Below are 25,723 nucleotides of genomic sequence, written 5' to 3' on the forward strand. Positions count from 1 at the left end.
TTTTAAATAAAATAAAATAAAATAGAAAGAAATATCAAATGTTAACAGTGGTTATCCCTGAGGAACAAGAGTCACCCATACTCATATTTTTTTTTTACATTTTTTGTGTCCTCTCAAATGTCCAAAATGAACACATATTAATTTTATACTTAGAAAGAAAAACCCAGATGCTACCCCAGAAGAAGAAAAACATCCGTAAAGTGTTCTGAATACATTAGGGTCTGCTTCCCACATACTCAGTGTTCGCAGATTCCTCATTTACCACAGGAAGATGCGATTCGTAACCCTGGCCTGAGTCTTCCCCTCTTGATCCTGTGCCTTTGGTTGCTTGTTTCTGGATGGTAATATCCCTTCTTGGATCATACTTTTCTCACCCAGAACCTTTCTTCCAGTCATGAAGGACACCTAAGAAAAGAAACCCACTTCCACATTCCTCATTGTGTTGGGTCGCTATTAGAATAGGTCAACGGCTCTCAACCCTGGCTGTATGTGAGAATCACCCAGGGAATTTAAAATAAAATAAAGAAAAGCCCAGGAACCACTTGTGATTCAATCGGTCCAGGGTGAAGCTTGGACAGCCATTTTGTAAAGCTCCCAAGGTGATTGTAATGTGCGGCCAGAGTGGAGAGCCACAGAGGTAAGAAAAGACGCAGAAAAACAGAGTAACACTTTCCTCAGCTGAATTCAGTTGGGTAACATAGGCAGGATGGACCTGACACCATTCCCCACTGGCCTCTAAGATACCCACCAGCTATCAGCTATTCGTGTGTTAAATGTCACAGTCTGAAGCCCACTAAGCACATCACCACCTTTCAGAGTCATCATGCGAATGACCTCATGGAATGGGCAGCCCCCAAGGTGATGCTCAACAGTCCTTTTCCTTTCCTTCCAAATTTGCTTGTGGGAAGGCCACTGCTAAAATGCAGCTGTGTTAGCAGGAGGGGTAAGACATTAAGCCACGGGCCGTTCTTACACTGGCGCCTGGAAAAGGACAGAATGCTGAGAGAATGGGACACAGGACAGGCAAGTTTGTCATTCTTCTGTTTTTAGATCAAGTACCAAATTTGTTCGGAGTGGAGCAGTGTTTCATTTCGTTTGTATAGTGAACAAAATCCTGACCTTCTTTCCCCCTGTGAAAATGATTTTGACAGTTGTAGATTTGAGAGACTCGTGTCTCTGCCCCCCTGTCATGAGATCAACCCAATAGTCTCAGACTGGATTCCTGGGAGCAGATTCTGAGGTGGAGATCAGCATGCTAAAGTTTCTTGGGGTGTGGCTTCACTACCGACATGGCGGGGGAGAGAAAAAGGAGGAAGCAGGGTTGAGCAGAAGGAGGAGATGGGTGGCAGTGCAGTCCTAACAAGGCCTCAGCCTACCCTTCAGGGAGCTCTGAAGTTGGTATGGCCCTTGAGCGTTATCCCATTTGGGTTAAAGGGGTTGTGCCTTTATATCCTGTAATGAGCAGTCATTGGATGCAGGCCGCTCTGCGGAGGGAGCAGGACCTGAAGCCGGGAAGCTCTCCTCACCCAACAACCTTCCCAGAAACTAAAGGAATAGGCCCTTTGGTGCTGAAGGGGATCTGGGTGGTACAGCACAGCAGCCCCACTAGCCTTTACCACAGTGGCTTCCTTGTTTAGCAAGAATAGCCCAACAACCAGGATTGGGCTGTCATTAGCCGTGGCCCGGTTCTCCATCCACCATCACCTTGCCTCCCCTCTGCTGTCATGCTCCTACATTTTCCTGGTTGAACTCAGATGACAACCCAGCATTCGCCCAGTCACGTATGTGGTCACGCCTAGTCTTTACAAATGAGGAAGAGAAAGAAGGGGGACAGCAACAGTGGTCTGGAATCGAGAGAATTTGCTGCTCAAACGAAAGTCGCTTTCAGTATTAACGAAGTTGGGCTTGCGAAAGCTCACACAGAGTGGAGGACAATTCTAAAGCTGCTAAAACAGCAGGCTTATTTTTACAAAGCCAAGGCTTTGTTAAGCGCCTCACCTCCTACAAGCACCAACGCCTGCTTTTGCTCTGCCTCCAGAGACAGACTTCTCTTTTCTTTCTTTCTTTTTTTTTTTCTCCCTCAAACTCCTATCTACTCTCTTTGGGCAGCTGCAACAGGGAACAGCCAAACTATAATAAATTAGGTACAAAAACAAATAAAAGCTTTTTGGGGGGATTACTCACGGACGCGTACGGAACTGAGGTGAGCACCGTCCCCCAGGGCTCTCCGGTACACAGCCACGTGCTCGAGCTGACACAGGGAAACTCTGCGACGGTAGAAGATTCTGCAGTGTGAAGCCACGGTTCTGACTTCCTCAGAAAACGGGAGCGAGGCTCATAGCCCAGGAGGCCCCGGCCTCCAGCTCATTAAAAAATCAGTGGCTTTCTCTATTTAATTTTTGAGTAGGTAAGACACTCACATGATTCAAAGAACAAAAGTATAAAAAGATCTATAAAATCGGTGTTTATTAAGAGGCCTCTTATTTGTGGCAGTGGACCGCGTGCAGAGCTACACTTGACTGTCATCCACGTCTTCCAGGAGCTTATGCTCTGAGAGGACAGCGTTGAGTCATATTTTTTAATCTTTATTGTTTTTGTACTTACTGAAAATAATACTGCTTCTTGTGAAACAGTTGAACATTAACATAAATAAGTGGCCGTTCATGTAGAGGTTCTCTGTAATCCTATACCTCAGCAATAACTATTGCCAATTCTTCGCACTTCTTTCTATACGTATACAAATATATGGGTTTTTTTTAAAAATTCTTAATGGTTATATTATTTTTGAGACAGAGGGAGACAGAGCATGAGCAGGGGAGGAGCAGAGAGAGAGGGAGACACAGAATCCAAAGCAGGTTCCAGGCCCTGAGCCATCAGCACAGAGCCCGACGCGGGGCTCAAACTCATCGACCGCGAGATCGTGACCTGAGCCAAAGTCGGACGCTCAACCAACTGAGGCACCCAGGCACCCCTGGGTTTTTTTTTTAATAAAAAAAAGAATTACACTCTAAGTGCTATTTTCAGCTTTTTTCTATATGAAAAAAATATTGCATAAATCTTTTATTATATAGAGATTGGACAGCAGCATAGCATTCCGGGTATCTGTACTATAATTTATCCAGTTTTATTTGGAATTTTTAAACATCGGTCATACAGTTCTTCCAGTCGGCTTCTTTATTGTTTGTAACTGATTACCCTCGCATTCCGGTCTACTCCTCTCTGGAGAAATGAATGAGAAGTCAGTAAGGGAAGCTTCATGGGGGAAGAGAATCATTCACAAAGGTCTATAGGGTAGGGGCAAATGAGACATACAGGTCTATTTGCCTTGAGCAGGTAACAATGAGAATACTGACTAAAGGTGCAAAACCATCTTCCAGATTTGAGTGAATGTGAACATAGGGGAGAAGTACAGACTGGTAGGAGGTGAGGGATTAAAGAAAGGGAGATCAAAGCAGGTTGCAGTGGAGTGAATGTTGAGGCCTGGATGCTGAGTCATTACGTAGCAGTCATTATGGAGAGAAGCGACATGCTTAAGTTGAATCCCAGCTTGATATCAATGAACAATATAATGTGGCTATTTACAAATATTAGCCATCCTAGGCTGCTAAAATAGCAGCCCATATCAGAGCGGCCAATAATCCCATTGTCATCCACACTGGTCAGATCACATCTGATTTAACAGGATCAATAAAATACTGACAAATATCCATAAGAGAGAGAGACGCAACAGGAAGGGAACCTATCATCATGTCATAAAAGTAAATGCTGTCGTATTGGGACATCTTCAGCCTGAAGAAAAGAAAAGTAAGGGGAGATGTGTTAATTGTCTTTAATAAATGTGGACCGTCACATGGAAAAGGGACTAAACCTATCTGTGTCACCCCAAGTGGCCGAATAGGATCAGCCAATAGAAATTTTAAGAATGTAGATTTTGACTCAATACACAGAAATTCCTTGTCTTTTGCTAAAGGGTCTTTGAAAAAGTTTAAACATATCAGAGACTCCCTGATGTAATTTCCTTTCCATTATTAATTATTTAGCCAATACTTTCTTCGTAAATCGTACAGAAGTAAAATTCAACCTAGTCCTTGCCAAATTTCATAAATTCTTAATTAGTAGGATTCAAAATAATGAGACCTGATTGTACAGTGCTTAAGAAAGATTTTCAAATACTTTCATCTCCTTCTTCCTCTTTATTTCTTAATCCCATGCCTTGGCCCGCCATGTGCCCTCAACTCCCACTGAAGCAGAGAGCACACAGAAAACCCACACGAAAATGTAAATCTGAGAAATAAATATGCGTGGTTGGTTTAAAAAAAGTAAGAATTAACATTTAAAGCAATGGTAATTTACTCTGATCTGTAATTTTGAGCTCCTGTGCTGAAATTGCTCATTTGGAAATTACCAAGTGCTTGGGTCTCATTTGTGATCTTCTTCCTGCATACACCCAGCACACAAAGGAGTCATAATGACCGGCTGAGTCACTGCTGCCATCTCCCTGAAGCGTGCTCTCCAAATGTCAATACCATTTTCTCTGGTGCAGTGACGAAGATTCCCAACCGTAGCTTGCTTACACTATCGGACAAGCCCTGGAATGTGTTCAAAGGGCACCGAGATCTTCCGTTCTCTACTGCTCCAGTGGCCAAATTGCCATGCCATAGATCGTTCTGGCTTTGCAAACCATTCCCATTACCCATTTCTGTTAGTTATTACCTAAATAGAAATGGAAAACAATTTAAATTTATGGGAATAAGGGAGCTGCTTTTGACCATATCCAAGTAAAATGATGTCTGTACTTGACGAAATTACACTCAGATTCTGAATTCCTCCCAGAAGCAAAAATAAAGTCATGATATCGTGTTAGAGATGTCGGTTCTCTAAAAGACCAGAACATGGAAAACCCTGTGCTGTTCTGTGGCTCCCACTTTAAGATACACCGCTCCTCCCAACTTCTCAAACGCTACCTCCTACGGGGTTACCCAGAACTTAGCATCACATCTTTTCCGTCTTTCCCATTCAGCCTAGATCCAGGGTGTTAGTAGTAATAGCTGTCAGATGTAAATTAACTAAAAAGGAACCAAGAATCCCTGGTAAATTTCATTAAGAAAGGGGAAGAACTCAGGAAGACTTAACATGATTGAACTTTTTCATAAAACTGTGATCAAAGGACCAGTATGATATCTTTGTTATAGACTGTCTTTGTCAGGTTTTCTTAGAGTTATTTTACTCGAGAGACATAATTTATCTTGTTGGATAGTGATATCCATGTAGGAATCAGCCATATTATAATAAGGTTCTATCTCTACCGAAGCTATTTCTTTTTTTGTAAGTTTATTTGTTTATTTTCGAGAGAGAGAAAGAGAGAGAGAGAACATGAGCAGGGGAGGGGCAGAGAGCGAATCCCAAGCAGGCCCTGTGCTATCAGGTCAGAACCCAATGCAGGGCTCATTAACACAAACCGTGAGATCATGACCTGAGCCAAAATCAAGAGTTGGATGCTTAACCTACTGAGCCGCCCAGGCGCCTCCCTACTGAAGCTATTTCTCATTCCAAAGAATGTTTAGTGGAAGATGAAAGACATGAGCTGCAACAGGAGACACTGAGGCCAGAAACAAGGAAAAAGCTTTGGCATTCAGGCCACAGATAGTGTGATCATGCACGTCAATAAAAACAGTTAGGTACTATAATTCAGCTGTGATTGCTCAAGTCTGGCCTTGATAAATGCCCAGCCTGGTGCCCACAAGTTGTAGAATCTTTTTTTTTTTTTAATTTTTTAATGTTTATTTATTTTTGAGAGAGAAAGAGAGACAGAGTGCAAGTGGGGGAGGGGCAGAGAGAGAGGCAGACACAGAATCCAAAGCAGGCTCCAGGCTCTGAGCGGTCAGCACAGAGCCCGACCTGGGGCTCAAACTCACGAGCTGTGAGATCATGACCTGAGCTGACCGCGGACACTTAACCGACTGAGCCACCCAGGCGCCCCTAGATTCTTCTTTTAAAGCAAGATAGACATGCCGACTGTGTGGATGGGTAAAGCTGGGATTATGAGTAAGCCTGCTTTCCACAGTGGATATGATTCAAAGGGACCCAATGGACTGTAATAGAAACTCAGTAGAACCTTTAATACCTACAGGAAGATTTTTAAAAAAGAAAAACATCATCGTAACTGTTCTTCCTTCTTTCAGGATTTTCCATTCTCCAAGCGATCATGGAAGCAGCCGTGCAAAACAACTGGCAAGTGACAGCAAGGTCTGTGGGAAACATAAAGGACGTCCAAGAATTCAGGCGCATCATTGAAGAAATGGACAGGAGGCAGGAAAAGCGATACTTGATTGACTGTGAAGTCGAAAGGATTAACACAATTTTGGAACAGGTACGTTGGAGATTTATTCCACCCCCAGCCGACATGTTAAATCATCAACCTCAGGCAGTTCCCGTCTCTGCTAATAAATTAAGTAGCCAACGGACTAGATTTGCCAACAGTTTTTGAGAGTCTCTCTAATCTCTTTTTTTCCTCCCCAGTGGCTGCAGGGGGAAAAAAAGAAAAGAAAAGCAAATCTAAGCTGTTGAAAATTGCATACCATGATTAATCTGGAAGTCTCTGCAATTTAATGCTACCTATCAGATAAACACACCCTTCTACACCTCTGTTTCATGGACAGCTGACTGCTTCAAAGTAATCCCCTTCTTTTTCCATGCCTTCCTCCCTGCAGGGGACGGACAAGGGATTAGGCAGGGCAGAAGGGTAGGGTTTTGTTTCAGGGGCCTAGTTGCAGATTGTCAAGACAGCATTCCCTGGGTTCGAATTTGTGGAGATTTTTTGCAGAATATCCCTCTGGTTCCAGAGAGAGGCAGAGAGAATGTGTAGACCGTTGTGGAAGTAGGACGGCTTGTGAGAGGGGGGGAAAGTGTTTATGGTTTTTAAAATGTGAACGAGTTGAAAAAGACTTAGACTGAGGGGAAAATACTACTCAGTGGGCCAAAATGCATACGTGACAAAGCTCGGGTATTTGAACTTAAGACTAAAAAATATTAGAAGAAATGTTTCACCGTAAGCCAGATGGATACTCTGTTTGGAGTAAAGAGTCCAAGTGAAACGTGATGTAAGTGTATTATTTTCCTCGGAAGTCTCAATTTTCCAGTTAATAACAAAGTGCCTATGTTGCCATAAACAAAACTGTAGGGGAAACATTTCCATTCTAATTCGATCCCAGCGTACCTGGGGGCCAAAATAGCTTCGGAGATTGAAATTAGAGTGAGCAGCCATCGCCTGGGAAAGCAGTTTTATAGCAAATTAAATATTAACAATTTGTCAGATATGCCCCCATAAGAAGAGAATGCAAAAAAAAAAAAAATAGGGAAGGGAAGAGGAGGGGAAAGAAGGAGGGAGAAAGGGAGGGAGAGAGGGAGAAAGAAAGAGAGGAAGGAAGAGAGAAATCGCTGACCCTGCATCGTAGAGATACAAAGCCACAAAGCTGTCCCCTTCCTAAGAACGGCATCACCTCTAGTGAATCACAGCTCACAGGAAATCTAGAGCATAGCCTGGCTAAATCAGATTTCCCAACTAACATTCTCTTGAGCTACCCAAATGATCCACCCCTCCCTTCAAAAAAAAAAAAAAAAAAAGCCTTTGATTTTCTTAGATCTTGAAAGCAAAGAATCAGGTCAGTGATGTTGGTGTAGGCACTACACGCCCTCTAAAATTTATACCAAAATAGCCTTTTAGTGGGTGACCTACTTAATAGCCTAAAGCACAGGAACATCCCCCTGGTTGTACTTTGTTTTCCTTCTGTTGTATTAGGAACTTTGGCTTCTTGAATATCTTGCATTCCATGAAGTCTTCTGGGTTTTACAGAATCTTACCCTGGAGTCTGGGATTCTTTGGCACGATGCCATAGAAAACTCAGTGGGTGAACTCCGAATTTTATGTAGCTCTGGGGATCTTGGGCAATTAAAATACCAATGCCTCAGTTTTCTCATCTCCATGATGGGGACAATAAAATTTGCTCTACCTCACATGGTTGGTATAATTGCTTCAAAAGACATACACTGCCATAGAAAATAATAGTCGTTAGTACTGCAAACTACACCAACATTATTGAAAAACCCCATTCTCTCTTTTCATGCATCACTTTATATCTTCCTTTCCTTGGTCTGCACATCCACAGTATCCCTCAAAATGCTTCCTGTACAATTTTTTAGGGAACATTGTTCAAAGAAACGTTTTGGCAGTAGCCAGGTAAGGCTAAAGAGCTCTTTTCACTTATTTCCCCCCCCCCCTCTTTCAAAGACTCGTTATAGAACCGTCAACTCATGATTGTTTTCCTGCCATTTAAGGGATTTCTATGAGGCCCTAAGTACTATGAGGTAGGGGCCATGTTTGTCTTGTTCACAGTCGTGTCTCCAGTGTCTCCGGTAGAGTACCCGGCATACAGTGCTGGACGGATAGGTGGATGGACGGATGGACGGATGAATGCATGAATATCGCACAAGCACATTTAAGTCACTTCTGTTGTGATTTTGCTATGCTTCCACAAAGAGGCAAAACGAGTGCTGGCAGCCACATGATAAGATGATCAGAGCACACATTTCTGCAAAGGTTTAAGATGGTGGCTCTCGGCTCAAGCCTCTTTCTGATGATATCATGAATTTGCCATAATTTGTTTTTTATGTGAAGATAGATTTCGCATTGAGCAAATTATTTACATTAAGCAACGAATGCAACATGATATTTCTTTAGAGGAAACATTGTAAAAATGAATTAAATGCTAAAATAGAGAGATGTCGCTTTTCTCATTGGTTTCTAACCATTCTTTCAACAAACTTCTCATAATTCACATATACAGATCCTGGCTAGATGATAGCATTTATAATTCACTTCGTATTAAGTTCTTAGAAAAGATGCCCCTATCCCCCAAAGGTGTCTTCAACTTTGAGGTTATTCTCATAAAAGGAAACTTTTTTCATCTATATTTATTTATTTTCAGAGAGAGAGAGAGAGAGAGGGAGAGAGTACAGAAGCGGGGCAGAGCAAAGAGAGAGGGCGAGAATCCCAAGCAGGCTCCACGCTGTCAGCACAGAGCCCGACACAGGGCTCAGTCTCATGACCATGAGATCATGACCTGAGCCGAAAGCAAGAGTCGGATGCTTAACCGACTGAGCCACCCAGGTGTCCCTCATGAAAGGAAACTTCTATATCTCCCATAAAATGATACTTCATGCCACTATGTGTGGTCGAAGAGCCTGTTACATCACTGTAACACTATTCCCTACAGATTTGATTTGGGCATAAACTTCATATTATACTCTATATCCCATGGGTGTGACTGGAAAATCCTCAATATGGTACAACTTTCAAATATAAACAGGTCTTCAACACAGTGTTATATAGCATAACCTCCCCATTTCATGATATAGGTTCTAATTTTCCCTGTGAATGTTCACTTACAGGGTGAATAAAAATTCTTGTAACATTTCTTTCCAAAGCTCTTTTTTGAACTCTTTCAAACTTTCAGACTGCAGCAGCAAAAAAAAAAAAAAAAAAGACTCAATTAGGTACTAATCTGTCTTTAATATCTCTCCTGAACAGTTGAACTATAAGGAAAGTATTCCAAATTTATAGCTCTAAGAATTCACATAGAACAAGAGCTAGAAACAAATGAAGCCACGAAAGATTGTCAGGGTTCATAGAGAATATTTAGAAACTGTAGATTGTGAATCTAAACAGGGAGATTTTGGTGTACTAGGATAAATGAACCACTGATCTGACCTGACATGGCATTCCCAAAACCAGATTGTGTTCATCAGGCCCTCCCCATGGGTGGACAGCTGTCTTAATGCAATGACCAGTCTAAACACTCACTTTTGAAAAGGTTGCCTCTCTGGGGTGCCTGGGTGGCTCAGGCAGTTAAGCATCCAACTTTGGCTCAGGTCATGATCTCACAGTCCGTGGGTTTGAGCCCCGCGGGGGGCTCTGTGCTGACGGCTCAGAGCCTGGAGCCTGCTTCGGATTCTGTGTCTCCCTCTCTCTGCCCCTCCCTCACTCACACACTCTCTCTGTTTCTCTCAAATATAAATAAAAACATTAAATTAAAAAAAAAAAACAAGAAAAGGTTGTCTCTAATGGACTTACTTATCCATGATGGAGTAGATCCTTCTTCCCAGTAGCATATACCTGTGGACTGCTTTTGAAAGTCAGGTTCCATAAACCGATACGGCTCTGTTGGACATCTAATGTTTATTTGGAGAGGCAGCATAGCAGAGAGTTTCAGAACATGGACTCTGGAGCCAATCTGCCTGGCTTCTGTCACTGACTAGCTGTGTGACCTGAGGCAAGTTACTCAACTCTCTGTGCCTCCATTTCCTGTTGTAAAATGGGAATGATAAGTGTACCTTAATGACTTAATATATGCAAAGCATTTAGAAAAGTGTCTGACACATAGTGTTTGTATAGTGCTTTGATACTAAATGATGTGTTTTCACATACATTATCTTCTTTGAGCCTCGCTACGGGAGGTAGGCAGGGCAGATGCATCCATCCCAAATTTACAGATGATAAATTGATGCTTAGAGACATTACGATGATTTACCCAAATGTGGCACTCCGCTCAATCCTAGTAAGTGGCCAAACAAGGACAAACCGAGGTCTTCTGACCCCTAGTCCAGTGCTCTTATCCCTACACTGAACCACCTCCCTCAATTTCTAAGGCAATTTGTTAAATATTTAGCCGAAGCCAAACCCTAGATTAGGCTTACTCCTCAGGTTACATCTTAAAACACTTGCAAAGCAACTGGAGAAGATCCAGAGAACGGCAGCAAAAAATGATTAAGGCGTTAGGAAATAGCCCCTACGAGGAAAGGCTAAATGGAGCTGGGGTTGTTTAGCCTGGTGAAAGAGAACCAAGAGGCAGTTTAATCACCATCCCCAAGTAGAAAGAGTTCGCATAAAGTGGGCACTGACCAACCGTTCTGCCTGCCTGAGGTACCAGCACAAATGAGCTTCACCAGGACCAGAGAGAGAGTCGGCATTCAAGGGCTCCGTACAAGGAGAGAGGAAACTGGAAGCACGTAAAATCTCACCAGTGGAGGCTATAGGAAGGTGAGGCCATTCCGAAGTAGCGAAAAGTCAAATCTAGAATAGTTTTAAGATTGTTTTCGAGAATGGACAAGTGTTCCGAGTCCATCCTGGCTGTGGACAAGTAAATATCCTGATAGATTCGGTTTAATGAATAGATAAGGATATTGCCTAAGTTGCCCATCCATTGGATGGCTAAAAGCTTGTCTCTTTAAAGACATTTAAACACCCCCTGCCCTTCGGTCTTTAGCACGTTCTTATTTTCTCCATCGATAATTCAAAGGTAAATCTCAGCATAGCCCCGCTCGAATGATGGCAGATGCAAACTTAGCAGGGCCCAAACCAATATGTGGCAACGTGCTACTCCCGGGAAAAAGTGCAGAATATACAATATCCCCTGGAAATATTTCAGGCTAAAATCACCTCATCGTGGATGATGTGAAGGCACCACTTCCTGAGGACAGAATCCTGAAGCAGGTCAAACCTTTGCGTTCCTTTCAGTCGAGAACTCTGACTGTCACTTCAAAGACAGTCATTTTAAGAAATGAAACATCCAAGAGAGTCAGTCAGGTGTCTAAAGGTAACAGTTTAAGCAAGATACACAGTATCAGGGGCCCTTCTAAAGTATGAGGCTATACCGCAAAGGAGACAGTGCTCACTCCAAAGTGTGTAGAGCGATCGGGGTCATTAGAGCACTGTTGCAAATGGCTAGGCCGAGGTCGAGCGAATTACAAATGTTATACAGCCTCAGGCCTGCTCCTTGCCTCACCCTCCTCTCAGCACACAGTGGTACCCTCCAGTTCTTCCCCCCGGGTTTTCTCCTTGCTTTGCCCCAGCCCTTCCTTTCAATGTTCCTCGTAGACCATTTCGCTGACTTACCAGCCCCTAAGACAGCTGGGCCCGCCTCCCTTCTTGGAGTGTTTTGTTTGTCATACAGGTGAATAAACACCGGCCTGGGAATCGGATAGATGTGCCTTCAAATCCTAGCTCTGTTACTTCTCTTTTGCATGACTTCGAAGAAAGTGGACTTCCTTTCTTTGAGGCTCAACTTTCGCACCTTGACAGACGGTTCCACTCCCTTCCTTTCATGCAATCCTCCTGTGTTGTGAAGATGAAATAAGATACGTGTCTTCGTGGATTTTCCGAGATATCCGTCCAACCTAAGGTCTTCATATGAGAACAGAGTTTAAGACTTCAGCTAGCCTCAGGCCTCACTGGTGTGAGTTTAGCCTGTTACACGACCTATTTTTTCTCCAGTGTGACATTGGGTAACACGTAGTGATTGACAAGCGCGAGGACTATTTGAGAATTAACCAGCATCACTTTTTCGGCATCACTTAAAATAGTTAAAGGTATTGAAACCTTGAGCTACATGGGACAACCGGGCACTTTAAATAGCAAATAGGTATTGAGTGCTTACAGTGTTCCAGATACCGTTTGAATCAATGTGTGTGGGTATGTGTGTTTATATGTTTCTCCTGAGTTAATCCCCATATTAGCCCTAGCAGGTAGGTGGGAATATTACCTCCATTTTACAGATGTGGAAACCAAACATAGAGGTCGTACAGCTAATAACTGGGGGAGCCAGAACGTGAACCCAGGGAGTCTGACTCCAAATGCTGTTAATCACTGCACTAATCAGCCTTGGGTCTGACTGAAGTTTTCAATCAGAGCAGATTCCACCGGAGGTTATAAGAGATAAGCATCCCGCTGGGGCCTGGAGCAGCTTTGTTTACAACAAATATTGTTAAACAACAAGCATTCCGCAGACCTTTTCTCCACTTGACGAGGATCCATATTCCATTAACACACAGAATTGAAAATATGCCCCTTCAACCTACCTTTGGTGAAAAGCTCATTTATGATGAACAAGTTCATTTACTTACGGTGCCAAAACAATCTAGCTACGCAATGGGCCCCACAAGAGCAGGAATACGTTGTGAGAGGTACTTTATCAGACTGATATACAACTAGCATTCCCATCTGTGTGCATTTCTTCTCAGGTAAAGAACCACAGTCTCCATTATATTACCCAGAACTGCCCTAGATGTGGCCCATTTCCCCCCTTCTCTTGCTAGGGAATAACCTGAATGTAACTGGAAAAGTCTGGAAGGTGCACGTCCTCTTCCCTTCATTAACCCCCAGAAAACCAAGCATAAGATAGAACTGTTCTGGGAAATCATGAATGCCCATAGGAGAAGTGTTTGGGGTGGGTGCAGAGCTTTTCTGGGCCACTGGATTTGAGCAGCGGTGCTCCTAGGAGCATGGTCCTCACTCCCACTCAACATCACCCTTAAACCCAGGTGAGAGGAGCCACGGCCTGGAGCTCCGTGCTTTAGAGGGACCCCTCGTACTGCCGACACTAACACACAGACACTTTTCTCCCCCTCTTTGGTCTTGAGACATTTTGAAAGGTTACTAGCTGGCTGGGCATCAGGGGGAACAGGGAGAGGGACACGTAAGCCAAACCGGGCTCCCCAGATAAAGCACATGGGGTTAAGGGGGGGTGGCTGAAGGGCAGGGCAGTGAAGGGAAAAATGGCAACTTATGCCATAGGAAATAGGAGAAAAGTAGCTAATCTTGTTCCGGATTGGCCTCCCCAAATCGGCCTGAATGCAGGATCTTGGCAGATAAGTTTCTCCAGGTAACTGCCCCCTCCCTCTGCACTTGAGTGATGGAGCTTTGGAAGACACAGTGTAGAAGTGCTTGGCCAACTCCGGTCAGAAAAGTGACCCTTGGGGCTGAGAACTTACTGTCCCCGGCTTCTTGAAGAACTGGGCAGGTCCACCCCATCCCGGCTTCAGGTGGGTCCAGTCTCCAGGCAAGAGTTCTCAGCTTCCCTGGGCTCAGCTTCCACCCCACCCTGACCGGCCCCAGCAGCATATCTGGATCTCACAGGGAGTAGGGCTGGCCTGAGAAAGAGCCTGACCCCTTGAGCGCCCTCATCTACTTCAAGAGAGTGGCCTGCAGAGCTTTGGGCGTGTGAAAGGATGTCAATCTAAAACGGAAAGAGAGGATGTGAAATAGAGAAATCTCACACATGCGCCTTCAGGAAAATGAAACAAGAACTGAAAGACAAATTTCCCATAAGTGCCTGACTCTGTAGAAAACCAGAATATCCAGCAAGAACCTCTCTATGTCCTCAAGCCGATAAACGTCTTGCTCGGGCCCTGACTGGACCTCCCCTGCTCTTTGCACACTTTGCCCATAAACACAGCTCACCCCACACTCCAAACAGACCCCCTGGAGCGCACTACAGATTGTGTTTCCTGGAACAGCAATCCCTCTGCAGTTGCTAAACAAATTCCATTTCTGGTCATTTGAGCTTACTTCAGTCTACCTCTTTATTTGGATTAACAGGTAGATACACAAGCCAGGCCAAGGCATGCCTTGTTTTGGGACTTTTTAACATTTGAATATATGGACCGTGGCCCTCCGTTTGTATTCTTGCCATGGTTCCAAAAACGTTAAGGGTGAGCCCGCTTCTATTCACCTGTATCTCTCGTAGCCTAAAAATATAAATGCCCCTGTCAACGTGTCCAGGTTATTGCTGAAGAGTAGGGTTTCCTGAACACTCTAGTCTCATTCTGTGTAAATACAGCTCTTCCAATCGCCTATCATGACATTTGTTTGGCGAGGCAGGTTGAGGAGGGAGCTTTTTCACAGCAATGGAATCTCTTCCTGACTGGCTTAAATGCTATGGAAAGTTAATCAAGTATCTTGTGGAACTGGGATAGAGAGTGATGTTCCCATCACTCAGAAGATTGTTTTAAGTTTATTTATTTTTTAAATTATTTATTTCTTTATTTGAGAGAGACAGAGAGAGTGAGAGGGGCAGGGGCAGAGAGAGGCGGGAGAGTGAGAATCCCAAGCAGGCTCCACAGTATCAGCGTAGAACCCGACGCGGGGCTCGAGCCCACCAACCCATGAGATCGTGACCTGAGCTGAAACCAAGAGTCAGAGGCTTAACCGACTGAGGCACCCAGGCGCCCCTATTTATTAATTTTTGAGGGAGACAGACACAGTGTGAGCAGGGGAGGGGCAGAGAGAGAGAGAGAGAGAGAGAGAGAGAGAGAGAAAGAGAGAGAGAATCCCAAGCAGGGTCCGTGCTGTCAGTACAGAGCCCAATGCAGGGCTCAAACTCATGAACCCATGAGATCATGACCTGAGCCAAAGCCAAGAATCAGACGCTTTTCGACACTGGAGTGTCTAGGAAAGATTCTCTATACTTAGAAGTCCAAAGTTGTTCTAGAACCCTGCTTTCAGAGGCATGGCTATAAACTGAGGGCTAAACATCCTTTTGCCACCACATGGTCGTGGTTCTATACTTCACACCTAGATCTACGTCCTCTATGACCTTCACATTATATGGTGGGCTGGTACTAGATAGGAGATGATGCAGCCACACTGGAGAGCCCTGGAACCAAAGCGGGATGACGTTTCTTTACCAGCCTGTGTCTAGAGGTGGACTACCTGAGGAGTCTTTCAGAATTTTTTTTTAAAAAATTTAAGGTTATTTATTTATTTTTGAGACAGAGGGAGACATGAGAGAGCACGAGCAGGGGAGGGGCAGAGAGAGGGAGAGAGAGAGAATCCCAAGCATGCTCCACACAGCGTGGAGCCCAACACGGGGCTCGATCCCAAGAACCGTGAGATCACGACCTGAGCCGAAGATAGACGCTTAACCAACAGCCACCCAGGCAGCCCTACGAATCTTTAAAGACAAAGACACGTAAGGGATCTGGTGGGTGTTATTTACCTGTGTTTCTAAGGGTGGTCTGGGGCCATACCCCCATGATAGAGAAAAAAGACCACACAGAATGGGACCTTTTGCAGGGGATAAATAATTGCTCACCCATCTAAGAAATCACTGCATAATTAGGAGGTAACTCATGAGGAAGAAGGAAGGCAAAGGGATCAGACCCCCGAACCGGCATTGTGATTTATCTGAAAAACTTCCAAGACAAGGGTCAGTCAACTCTTCTGAAGTTAACATCACACAAGGGCTTATATTCAGAGTACTGTACTGAGCACTACTAGAAGAAACAAAAGCTCTCCTTCTTTCTTTTCCTTTTAAAATGTGTAATAGCCCCGAGCAACGTAAATCAGAGAGCCAGATATCTCAACAAATGTAAAATAATATAATAAAGACAAGGTGCATACGCGCTGGTAGGATAAAAGGAATTAGAAAAGCCTACAGCTTTTTTTCACGTATGAGTAAATTAATCATAAAGTGTGAGCCAGAGTGTTTCTAAGACCTATGCCTCTCCATCTTCTTCCCCCAGGCACATGGTAAGGCCCGTATGTAAACAAAGAGAGCCCATTCTTCTTTGCTTTCCCTGCTCCCCCATCTCCTAATGGCCATGCTTGCAGGCATACATGTCACACATAGCCAAGCACACCCTCTGGCCTCCCTTCATGTCTTGCTGTATCTTGCTACGTGTTCCCTTCCTTTTGCCACCTCCAACCTTCCCAGGTTTCTCTCTGAAGTGAAATCGGCTGCCCCGTCCATCCTTTGCAGGGACCTTTTCATTACCTCACCCATCATAATGTCCCGTGGTCTCTAGTTCTTACCCTACTGACATGGTGATCTAAAGCCAGTACTTGGGGCGCCCGGGTGGCTCAGTCGATTGAGCGGCCGACTTCGGCTCAGGTCACGATCTCGCAGTCCAGGAGTTCAGGCCCCGCGTCGGGCTCTGTGCTGACAGCTCAGAGCCTGGAGCCTGTTTCGGATTCTGCGTCTCCCTCTCGCTCTGTTCCTCCCCGCTCCACACTCCGTCTCTCTCTCTCTCAAAAATAAATAAACACTAAAAAAAAATAAAATGTAAAGCTAATACTTAACGTATATTGGACCACCGTAATAATTATCGTGAAGCAAAAATATGCCACAAAACTGCAGAACAGTGTCCCAGAAGTCAAACCTATGGTTGAATTTCTTAAAGATGCTCACTGCTGACATCGTTTCTCTTAAGTACAGTCTCACATCCGGCCTCCAGGCCCCAAGTGAGTGGGGAGAGCCAGACACTTGTACTTGTAACAAAAGTCTTCCACGTGTTAGGGGATTTCAACACGCACTGGCAGCCTTAAACAAACTTGTTCCCTAAAATGCAAAGATATTTTTCCTAAGAGTTGGTAGCAGACCCCAGCATTCTATATTTAGAGATCTTCTCTTTGGCTTATTAAAAAAGATGGTCTGATTCTCTGGTCATACTTTTCACTAGACTGGCTAGGCTGGCTTTGTGACTATTTAGAAGCAAATCCCCTCTGGGAAAATAAAAAGAAAAAACTCATTCAAGATCATTACTTTGAAACAGCAAGACTCTTGTTTATTTCAAATGATAGAAGCTTTGGTCTCAAAAAGGAAACGTTCCTGCTCAACCGACAGTTCCCTCCCCCCGTTAAAAAAAAAAAATTGTGGTATCTAATTATTTGCTTGATTATTTCCTATGAGGTTTGGGGGTTTTATTTAAAAAAATCAACACAAATGCAAATGAATTTCCATTAGGGAATTTCATGAGAGTCTTGGGGATGACTGGAGGCATCCTGGAGTTTTATAAAGCAGAGTACAGAAGCCCGGAGGCAGACCTGGGTTCTAGCCCCAAGCGGTAGGACTCCAAAAAGTCACTTAATCTCTCTGTGCCTCCAGTTCCTAAGCTGTAAAATGACTGTGTTATATGTGATGGTTCCTTCCAGTGCCAACAGGCTGTGATTCCCAGAGCTGTGAAAAACAAGGTAGGCAATTCAAGAAATATTGAGTCCCTACCGATTTTATCATACCCAGGTCTAGATAATGAGGGTGGAGGAGGACATGTCTTTCCTGCTAAGTAGTAAGCAGCAATGCAATCATTCTGGAAGGCAGAGTAGGAGAAATATCTAAAAATGTGTGAGTCAACTTCCCTACTTTCTCAGATGGCCAGGCTAGTGACCATCACGGAATGTTTCTTTGCTGACTACGAATCTTGCCAGCCTCTCCACGTCAGTGAGCTCTGCTTCGCCTTGGAGACACTAGATGAACAGGGAGATTGAGACGGTAACGCTCCAAGGCCAGGACACAATCTGGAAGTTTATCATGTGCCTCTATCCTTAGAGTTAGAATAGCAAATGCCCCCCCTCCCCCACACCACCATCAATAGGATTTTTTGGTTGATCAAAGCTGTGTACATATGTATATATAAATACCACATCAGCCCTTCTAATATCTGGAAAATGACTGGGGAAAATTCCTAGTAAGAATTTCTGGTAGTTGGATTCTGATTAAGCTGAGGTTTGTTTGTTCATTGCAAGCCTATCATAATCTCCCCCATGATAGCCACATCCCCTGTCCTACTCCTGCTCAGATGCTCTTTGCACATAGCAATGTACAGTAGATTGCAGTAAAGATTTATTAAATCAGAAGACCTTCTCTCCCACCTAGGAACACCAGCATTTTAGGATTAAGGCTGGTACCTTATTCCAAAAATGATAAAAATATGAACCAATTCAAATGCAAAAATACAACTAATACAACTATCTTCCTTTGTTTTGAGCTAATCCCATCACTGAATCCCGTGAGGCCTCAGGCCTTTAAAAAGAAATAGAAAGAAAAGAGCCATTGACCATATATAGCTGTTTTATCTCCCACAGGCACTTTCACTTAGCATGGGAGGAAAACACCCTGATACCTGTCCCTTTGTATGGCTTACACGGAGAACTCCCAGTTAAGCCTTTACAGGCACTGAGAAGTTGACTACGTCTTAGGGGTTAGAATCACCGCCTTGTGAACATTAATGAATTTTTTTAGACTCATCATCTAGCTTAATTAAGAAATTTCCCAGATTAAGAGCACCAGAAGTGTAGCAATTAGAAGGTTCATCACACAGCTGCACGAGGACAGGAGTCTTGTCCTCGATCCTAACAGATGCTGTAACAAACAGTTTCATAAGGGCTGCGCGAAGCACAGTTTACAACAGCAGCAACAGAGAGGCGCCGGGGTGATTCAGTCGGTTAAGCGGCCAACTTCCGCTCAGGTCATGATGTCACGGTTTGAGTTCGAGGCCTGAGACGGGCTCTGTGCTGACAGCTCGGACCCTGGAGCCTGCTTTGGATTCTGTGTCTCCCTCTTTCTCTGCCCCTCCCCCACTCGTACTCTGTCACTCTCTCTCTCTCAAAATAAATAAGTAAACATTAAAAATAAATAAAATAATTTAGATTCTCAGATTTCCTACAGAGACACAGCAAGCAACATAAGTCCAGTAATAAAAAATAAAATAAAATATGCAGACTCAAGTTCCTTACTGCCCTAACACTGAAGGGCAACGACGATTGATTGATCCATGCCAAGCTCAGGACTTTGATGACACGAAGTCTGGGAAAGAGCCCTTCGTCAGTTTGTTACCAACCACCCACCTGGACCTTCCGGTCAAATCCCATGTTTGCTGGGGCAGTCTTCCCTCAGTTCAGATCTGTCTCTGTCCAGGGGTTACAACAAATTGACAAGTAAGGGGCACAATTCAGCAGCCTAGGGCCAGGGCTTGGGGAGATTGGTGACAATCACTGTCATGTCACTAAAGGTAGAGTCAAGTGGAAGAGATAAGTAGCCAGGCACCACTGTTCTCTCTCCAACCTTTAAATTTTTTTTAATTTTTATTTGTTTATTTTTGAGGAGGGGAGGGGCAGAGAGAGGGGGAGAGCGAGAATCCCAAACACGCTCCGTGCAGTCAGCACAGAGCCCGACTCGGGGCTCAAACTCACAAACCGTGAGATCATAACCCGAGCCGAAACCAAGAGTCGGATACTCACCTGACTGAGCCACCCAGGCATCCCTCTCTCCCACTTTTTAAATGAACATAGCTACCAAGAGCCTCGCAAATACACGTGAACCACCAACACCCTACTCTGGAAAAGAAGAGCGATTGAGAAGTGTCTTCTGAAGTAATCCAGTGCTATAGGCCGAAGACCCAAAAGCTGGCTGAGTTCTATCTCAAGATCACTGTGGACATTGCACAGCCACCTCACCTTTTATCATCTTAGCAACTTCAGCCATAAAATATAAAAACCCCTCCCTGCCTTGCTAGGGTGACGTTAAGATGAATCAGACAATTTCTCTAAGGTATTCTAAGATCCTCAGAGAAGCTAAGTCTACAAATATCAAGTATTATAGTTAGAGTCCCTGCACCTCATTTCTTAAGGAGGAGAAAATGAATAAGGAAAGGAGCGTGTGGTCGCCGAGCCCGAGAGCTCAAAATGCCTTTCAGCTTCTTCTGTTACCTGAGGCAGGTCTCAAGCGAGGGAGACTGAAGTGGGGGGTCACCTTAAAGGTTTGGGTCTGTGAGTGCTACCAACAGAGCAGCAAGTGCTTTGATTATGGTTTTGGGGTCCAAAGGGTCTGTCCCGAACATGGGCATTGTATTCAAACGTACACGGTTTAACTTATGTATGTCCTTTTCGTGCCTTTAACTGTCCCAATGGTAGAAATTCTAGCTCTAGGCATAAGTGGATCATTATTGAGGACAGGGGCAGGAAGGGTGCCCTCTCTTTCAAAGTTCAGCATTGTCGGAAAATGCGCCCGCCAGTCTTAAGAATGGGGACACAGAACTGGGTGAACCGATTTGCAAATCAGAACCTTAAAACGATGCTATCTAAAAGACACACACACACACACACACACACACACACACACACGCAGAGGTAAATAAGAGGGAAGAACCGAAGTAGAGTGGAACCGTGTCTTGGATTGAGACATGAAGATCCAGGGACACTAAAGCAATGAACTAGGCAGTCAGAGAAGGCACTGTCCAAAGCTTCTTAATGGCCATTCTTAAGTGCCTTCACTGCTATCTTCTCAACAGCTCTGAGAGTCCTTTTCACTTCTCTTGACCTATTTCAAACTACGGCCTGTACTTAAGAAGCTCGTACTCGATAAATCGCTCCTCCCCCACCTTCCCTGGCCAATATGAAATCAATTGTTGCTTGACAGACTGCTTCGCTGTAGTTTTCTCTAAGGCGCAAAGGGAAGAAATGCACCTTATTTGTACATGCATTAACTTAATTCTCGCCTCACCCACTCAAGCACAGCGCAATCCTTCAAACTCTGACCCAAACCCCTTCACTGTTTGGTGTCCATGGCAACGACGACCACCAAGCCGCTGGGAGCGGGTTGTGAGGAGTGACAGGAAAGTGCGTCTCCCAGCAGAGCCTTTAGCTCTTCTGTATTAGCTACATCAATAGCAGGTGGCAGCAGCTCCATCCCTTGGGTATTTGCTTTTATTAGAGAGGGGGAATGTCTTTCTTGTCTCCCCAGAAGAGTCATGGGCTGCTTCTCACGCCCAACCTGTTGAAGATAAAGCACTCATTGTGGAATATTGAAACCAATAGGACGGTTTTTGCTTGAGAAAATTTCCCCATGGTCTACTTCTCTGGCGACTCTGTCCCCTGCAGCCGCCACCACAGCAGCCTGTTTGCTAAACTATAGCCAGTGATCTAGAACCCTCAAAAGACTACACGTGAAATCCTCGCTTCTTTCTTTTACGGTCCTTACCACTCAGTGACCTGCAACTCATTCTCTTAACTTTCTTAAGTCATGTCAACGCGTGCATGACAATCTTGCCATCGAAATGTATTTTTTTAATGTTTACTTGTTTATTTTGAGAGAAAGAGAGAGAGAGAAAACATGCATGGGAGTGCGGGGGAGGGGCAGAGAGAGAGAGAGAGAGAGACTGAGCAGGAGAGAGAGGATCCCAAGCAGGCTCCGCGCTGTCAGCGCAGAGCCGGACACAGGACTCCATCCCACGAACTGTGAGATCGTGACCTGAGCCGAGATCAAGAGCCTGTCGCTCAACTGACTGAGCCACCCAGGTGCCCCTGTATTTTTTTTAAAAAGAAAAGACCAATGTTAATAATGGTCCAGGTACTGGGGGGTTTAGGAGCCAAGAGAAAATAGTATGGTTTCTCCAAACACGGTGAAAGCTGTTCCATCTGCAAACCAATTTCACGAGTTCCATACTACTTCTTTGCTCAAAGTTTAGCTGAAAAGTTGTCAGATGGCAATGAATTTCACTTTACTATACTCCAGAGGAAGAGAGGAATGGTTCCATTTGCAATCTCATTTCAACAGAACCCGACATATCTAACAAAGACGTTTTGCATAAAGAAGACTAGCTCAGACTTGGTTCTTTATGGAAACTGAAAAAGACCCATCGCTCAAGTATCCTGTTCAGAGAACCTACATCAATAATAACACTGTTTGAAGTGGGAGAAACAAGCGAATGGCTTTATCTTAACTGCATGAGAAAAGGAAAAAGAGAAACAGAAGGCTCCTATGCACAAACCTTTCCAGCAGATCTCCTGAAACGTAAGATGGTTTCGAGCTCTGCTTGAAAGCAAGACAACATTCCTATTCCCTCTGCCTATGCCCGTTGTCCTAAGAACTAATAAGAAGTTCAAAGAAAAAGTGGAAAACAAATAAGGCACGGTTCCAGCACTCAAGGAGCTCGTGGTTTAACAGGGGAGCCATCGAGAAAACAGATGATCGTGGTCTGGTGTGCTAAGTGCGGTGACAGAGGGGAACACAGATCTTAATGGAATACAGAAGGAACGTGCCTAATTCAGCCAGACTTGGAGATCAGGGAGCACTTCTGATGATTTGTTGAACTGAGTCCATAAGGATCCCATAGTTGATCTGGTTTGGTGGGAGAGGGTAGAAGTTGATACTCGCACAGGAATGATAGACCCCACTCGTCAGAGTGAATGCTAATAAGCAGTGCCAATTAGGAAATTAAGGATAGATCAGTTGTCAGAAAGCAGAATGGTAGAAACTTGATACCAATAAGAACACGGGCCACACCGGCCAGAACACGACTCTACGTTTCATCCTGGCCCTTTTGATCCTCAAGAAACAGAAGTTTTCCACCCGGAAATGAAGTAACAGTCTCCAAAATGAGATGATTCTACTTAGGGATTGCACTACAGTCTTACCTGACAGTGAAGACACCGACGGAGGTGCAGAGGGGCCACCTCCCACCCCACTGCCTGGGATGCGCGTGTAGGTTCAGACAGTCTGCTCACGCAAAAGCAGACTACACCAGAAAGAGAACGTTTGAAGTTAATATCACTGGTCATCCTTCTTCCTGGTAGTTGGAGTCCTCTTCTTTCCCATCTTCTGCAAACACTGATTGATTACGTGCCCACGGGGCACTGTGCTGAATGACGCACACACTAACAAGTTCAAAGGGAGGCCCCGCCCACAGGCACCTAGCATCTAATTGGGATGGCAGGGCCCAGGCTTCAGTTGGGTAAATAATTAGCAGTCGGAGAGACAGACGAGAGGAGAGGCGGGAACCATACAGGGGTTCACAGGAGGGAGTAATCACTAGACAACCGAACCAGAATCTAGGCTTCATGAGGGCAGGGTCCTTTGTGTTTTGTTCACGGCTGTATCCCCAGCATCCAAAACAGTTTGGAACCTAGTAAGTGCTCAATAAATATTTGTTAAATTAAATAAATAGCTTCTTGGCTTTTTAGTTAAAAAAAAAAAAAGTCCTGACGTTTATCACTCGGAGAGTAATCACCAGTCTTGCATGCACCACATATCGTGCCTTTTATTCATGATGCACTGCAGGAACTCCCCGGGGAGATTTGTAGAAACGGCGGCTCAGCCTATAACTTAAAGCTTTGCAAAAATCCTCGCAAAGCTGTGTCCTCTGCTGCTCCCTAACCACGGATGAGTGTTTCCCAGTGATGAAGGGTAATGTGGAGCCAGGGTTTTTTGTTTGTTTACTTGTTCATTATGACCTCGAGCTCTTTTCAGCAAAAGGCACAGCCCTTCAATAACAATGCAATTCTGGGAGACACAACTCCATTATTTGCTTGGCTCATCTAACAAGGCAGAACGCAGACTCTGATTTAAAAGCGAGCTCCTTAAATGAGTTTTGGTTAGGCTTGAAGGATAAACAGTTGTGATTACTGTCAGTAGGCATAGGTTGTAAATCTCTTAGATGCTTATATTCCATTAGGAGGGACTCAAATGGGTATCACAATACAATTTCCTTTAAAAAGTGGAATCAAGAAAAAAAAGCAGCTTCAAAAGCAGTCATTTGTACAGCCCAACATAGTCAAATTCTTGGTCTTCCAAGGCTTTGTACTGGGTGAGGAGTTTTTCACTCATATTATTTTTACCATTGTACAAATTCTTACTAATTTGGCTTCCAGGGCTTGGGAAGATATGCATAATTAGAATGTACCAGAACACTGTAGGGAAACCCAAGCATTCATATGTAAAAAAAAAAAAAAAACAAGAGGGGATAATGCCATCCTGCTCTCACCATGACTTACACTAAAGTCGTGGTAGCACAGTGCTGTGCCAACATGTGATTTCAAGTCTAAGGTTTATTTTAACACGAATGGAGAAGGATCCGATTCATAATCTGACTTCTTGCGAAAGCCCACAGAGCCAAAATCATTTTTGGCTCTGTTGGCGTACCCCCTAACAAATTAGAACATCACATACCTCCACACAGATACGGCGCTGAACATATCACCCACAGTGACCTTTTCACCTTTTGGGAGGTGGAGTTCAGAAGGTACCTGGTCTGTGGCAGAGTCCAAGGGCAAAATAGAAAGAGCCCCACATGTAGGGCCTTATACTCTAAAATCAAAAATCTTTAATTAGGAAACTTTCCTGGATTAAAGAAAGAATAAATGCTGCCCCGTAGAGCTTTCCATATTTTTTTGCAAAGCTTTTTTTGCAACGTATCTTCTTTGATCTTCTGAGGTAAGTAGGGTTAATAACGTTTTCTCTGTTACAGAGATGAGAAACAGCCAGAAGAAGGTTAAATCACTGGGGCACCTGAGTGGCTCAGTCAGTTAAGCATCTGACTTTGACTAAGGTCATGATGTCACGGTTCGTGAGTTCAAGCCCTGAGTCGGGCTCTGTGCTGACGGCTCAGAGCTTGGAGCCTGCTTTGGGTTCTGTGTCTTCCTGTCTCTCTACCCCTACTCTGCTCACACTCTGTCTCTCTCAAAAGTAAAATAATAAAAACATTGACAAAGTTTTTTGACAAAAGGTTAAATCGCTTACCTGAGATCACATGGTTCAGAGTGCTGAGTTTTAGACTTTATTTCAAAAAGAGCTGGACCCATTTTTTTTTATGTTTATTTGTTTTGAGAGAGAGACGAAGAGTGTGAGTGGAAGATGGACAGAGAGAGAGGGAAACACAGAATCCGAAACAGCCTCCAGGCTCTGAGCTGTCAGCACAGAGCCCGATGCAGGGCTCGAACCCGAGAACCGTGAGATCACGACCCGAGCCAAAGTCGGACGCTTAATCAACTGAGCCACCCAGGCGTCCCAAGAGCTGGACCCATTTTACATACTGCATCTCGAAGGATGCATTTGGAAAAGCAGTAATGAAACTCTCGTTATACCACAGTACCTATGCCCTACCCCAATAAGCTCCCCTGGCTTTCAAAGGTATGGCCAATAACCTTTACTTTGGGCTTGTGCATTTTTCTTTGTCCCTTCCCCACTCTGTTTCCTGAAAGAACAATTAAGATCCATCTGGGACTAATTACAGCGATTCTTGAATTTGAACTTGCAGCCATTACCCAATTGAGGTCACTTATTTTAAATTAACTTGCCTGGTCAGGACACAGGTCTGGTTATCTTCAGAGCCCAGTGCA

General features: G+C 44.3%; 1 protein-coding gene and 1 long non-coding RNA gene across 10 annotated transcripts in view; one reads left to right on the forward strand and one right to left on the reverse strand.

The window, feature by feature from the left end:
• GRIA3 (glutamate ionotropic receptor AMPA type subunit 3) overlaps window positions 1-25,723 on the forward strand; it is a 268,497-nt gene that overhangs the window by 128,668 nt on the left and 114,106 nt on the right. For all 7 annotated transcript variants that reach the window (XR_009257263.1, XM_058714193.1, XM_058714191.1 and 4 more), the window contains one exon: window positions 6,183-6,370. Coding sequence is in view for 6 of the 7 variants with exons in the window: in XM_058714193.1 (XP_058570176.1) it covers window positions 6,183-6,370 (188 nt within the window). In the remaining variant the exon portion in view is untranslated. The remainder of the gene's footprint in view (window positions 1-6,182; window positions 6,371-25,723) is intronic.
• The window catches only part of LOC131502940 (uncharacterized), a 160,530-nt gene that overhangs the window by 28,916 nt on the left and 105,891 nt on the right, over window positions 1-25,723 (reverse strand). The window lies entirely within an intron of this gene.

Source organism: Neofelis nebulosa, chromosome X (assembly GCF_028018385.1).
Source record: "Neofelis nebulosa isolate mNeoNeb1 chromosome X, mNeoNeb1.pri, whole genome shotgun sequence".
NCBI classification, from domain to species: domain Eukaryota; kingdom Metazoa; phylum Chordata; class Mammalia; order Carnivora; family Felidae; genus Neofelis; species Neofelis nebulosa.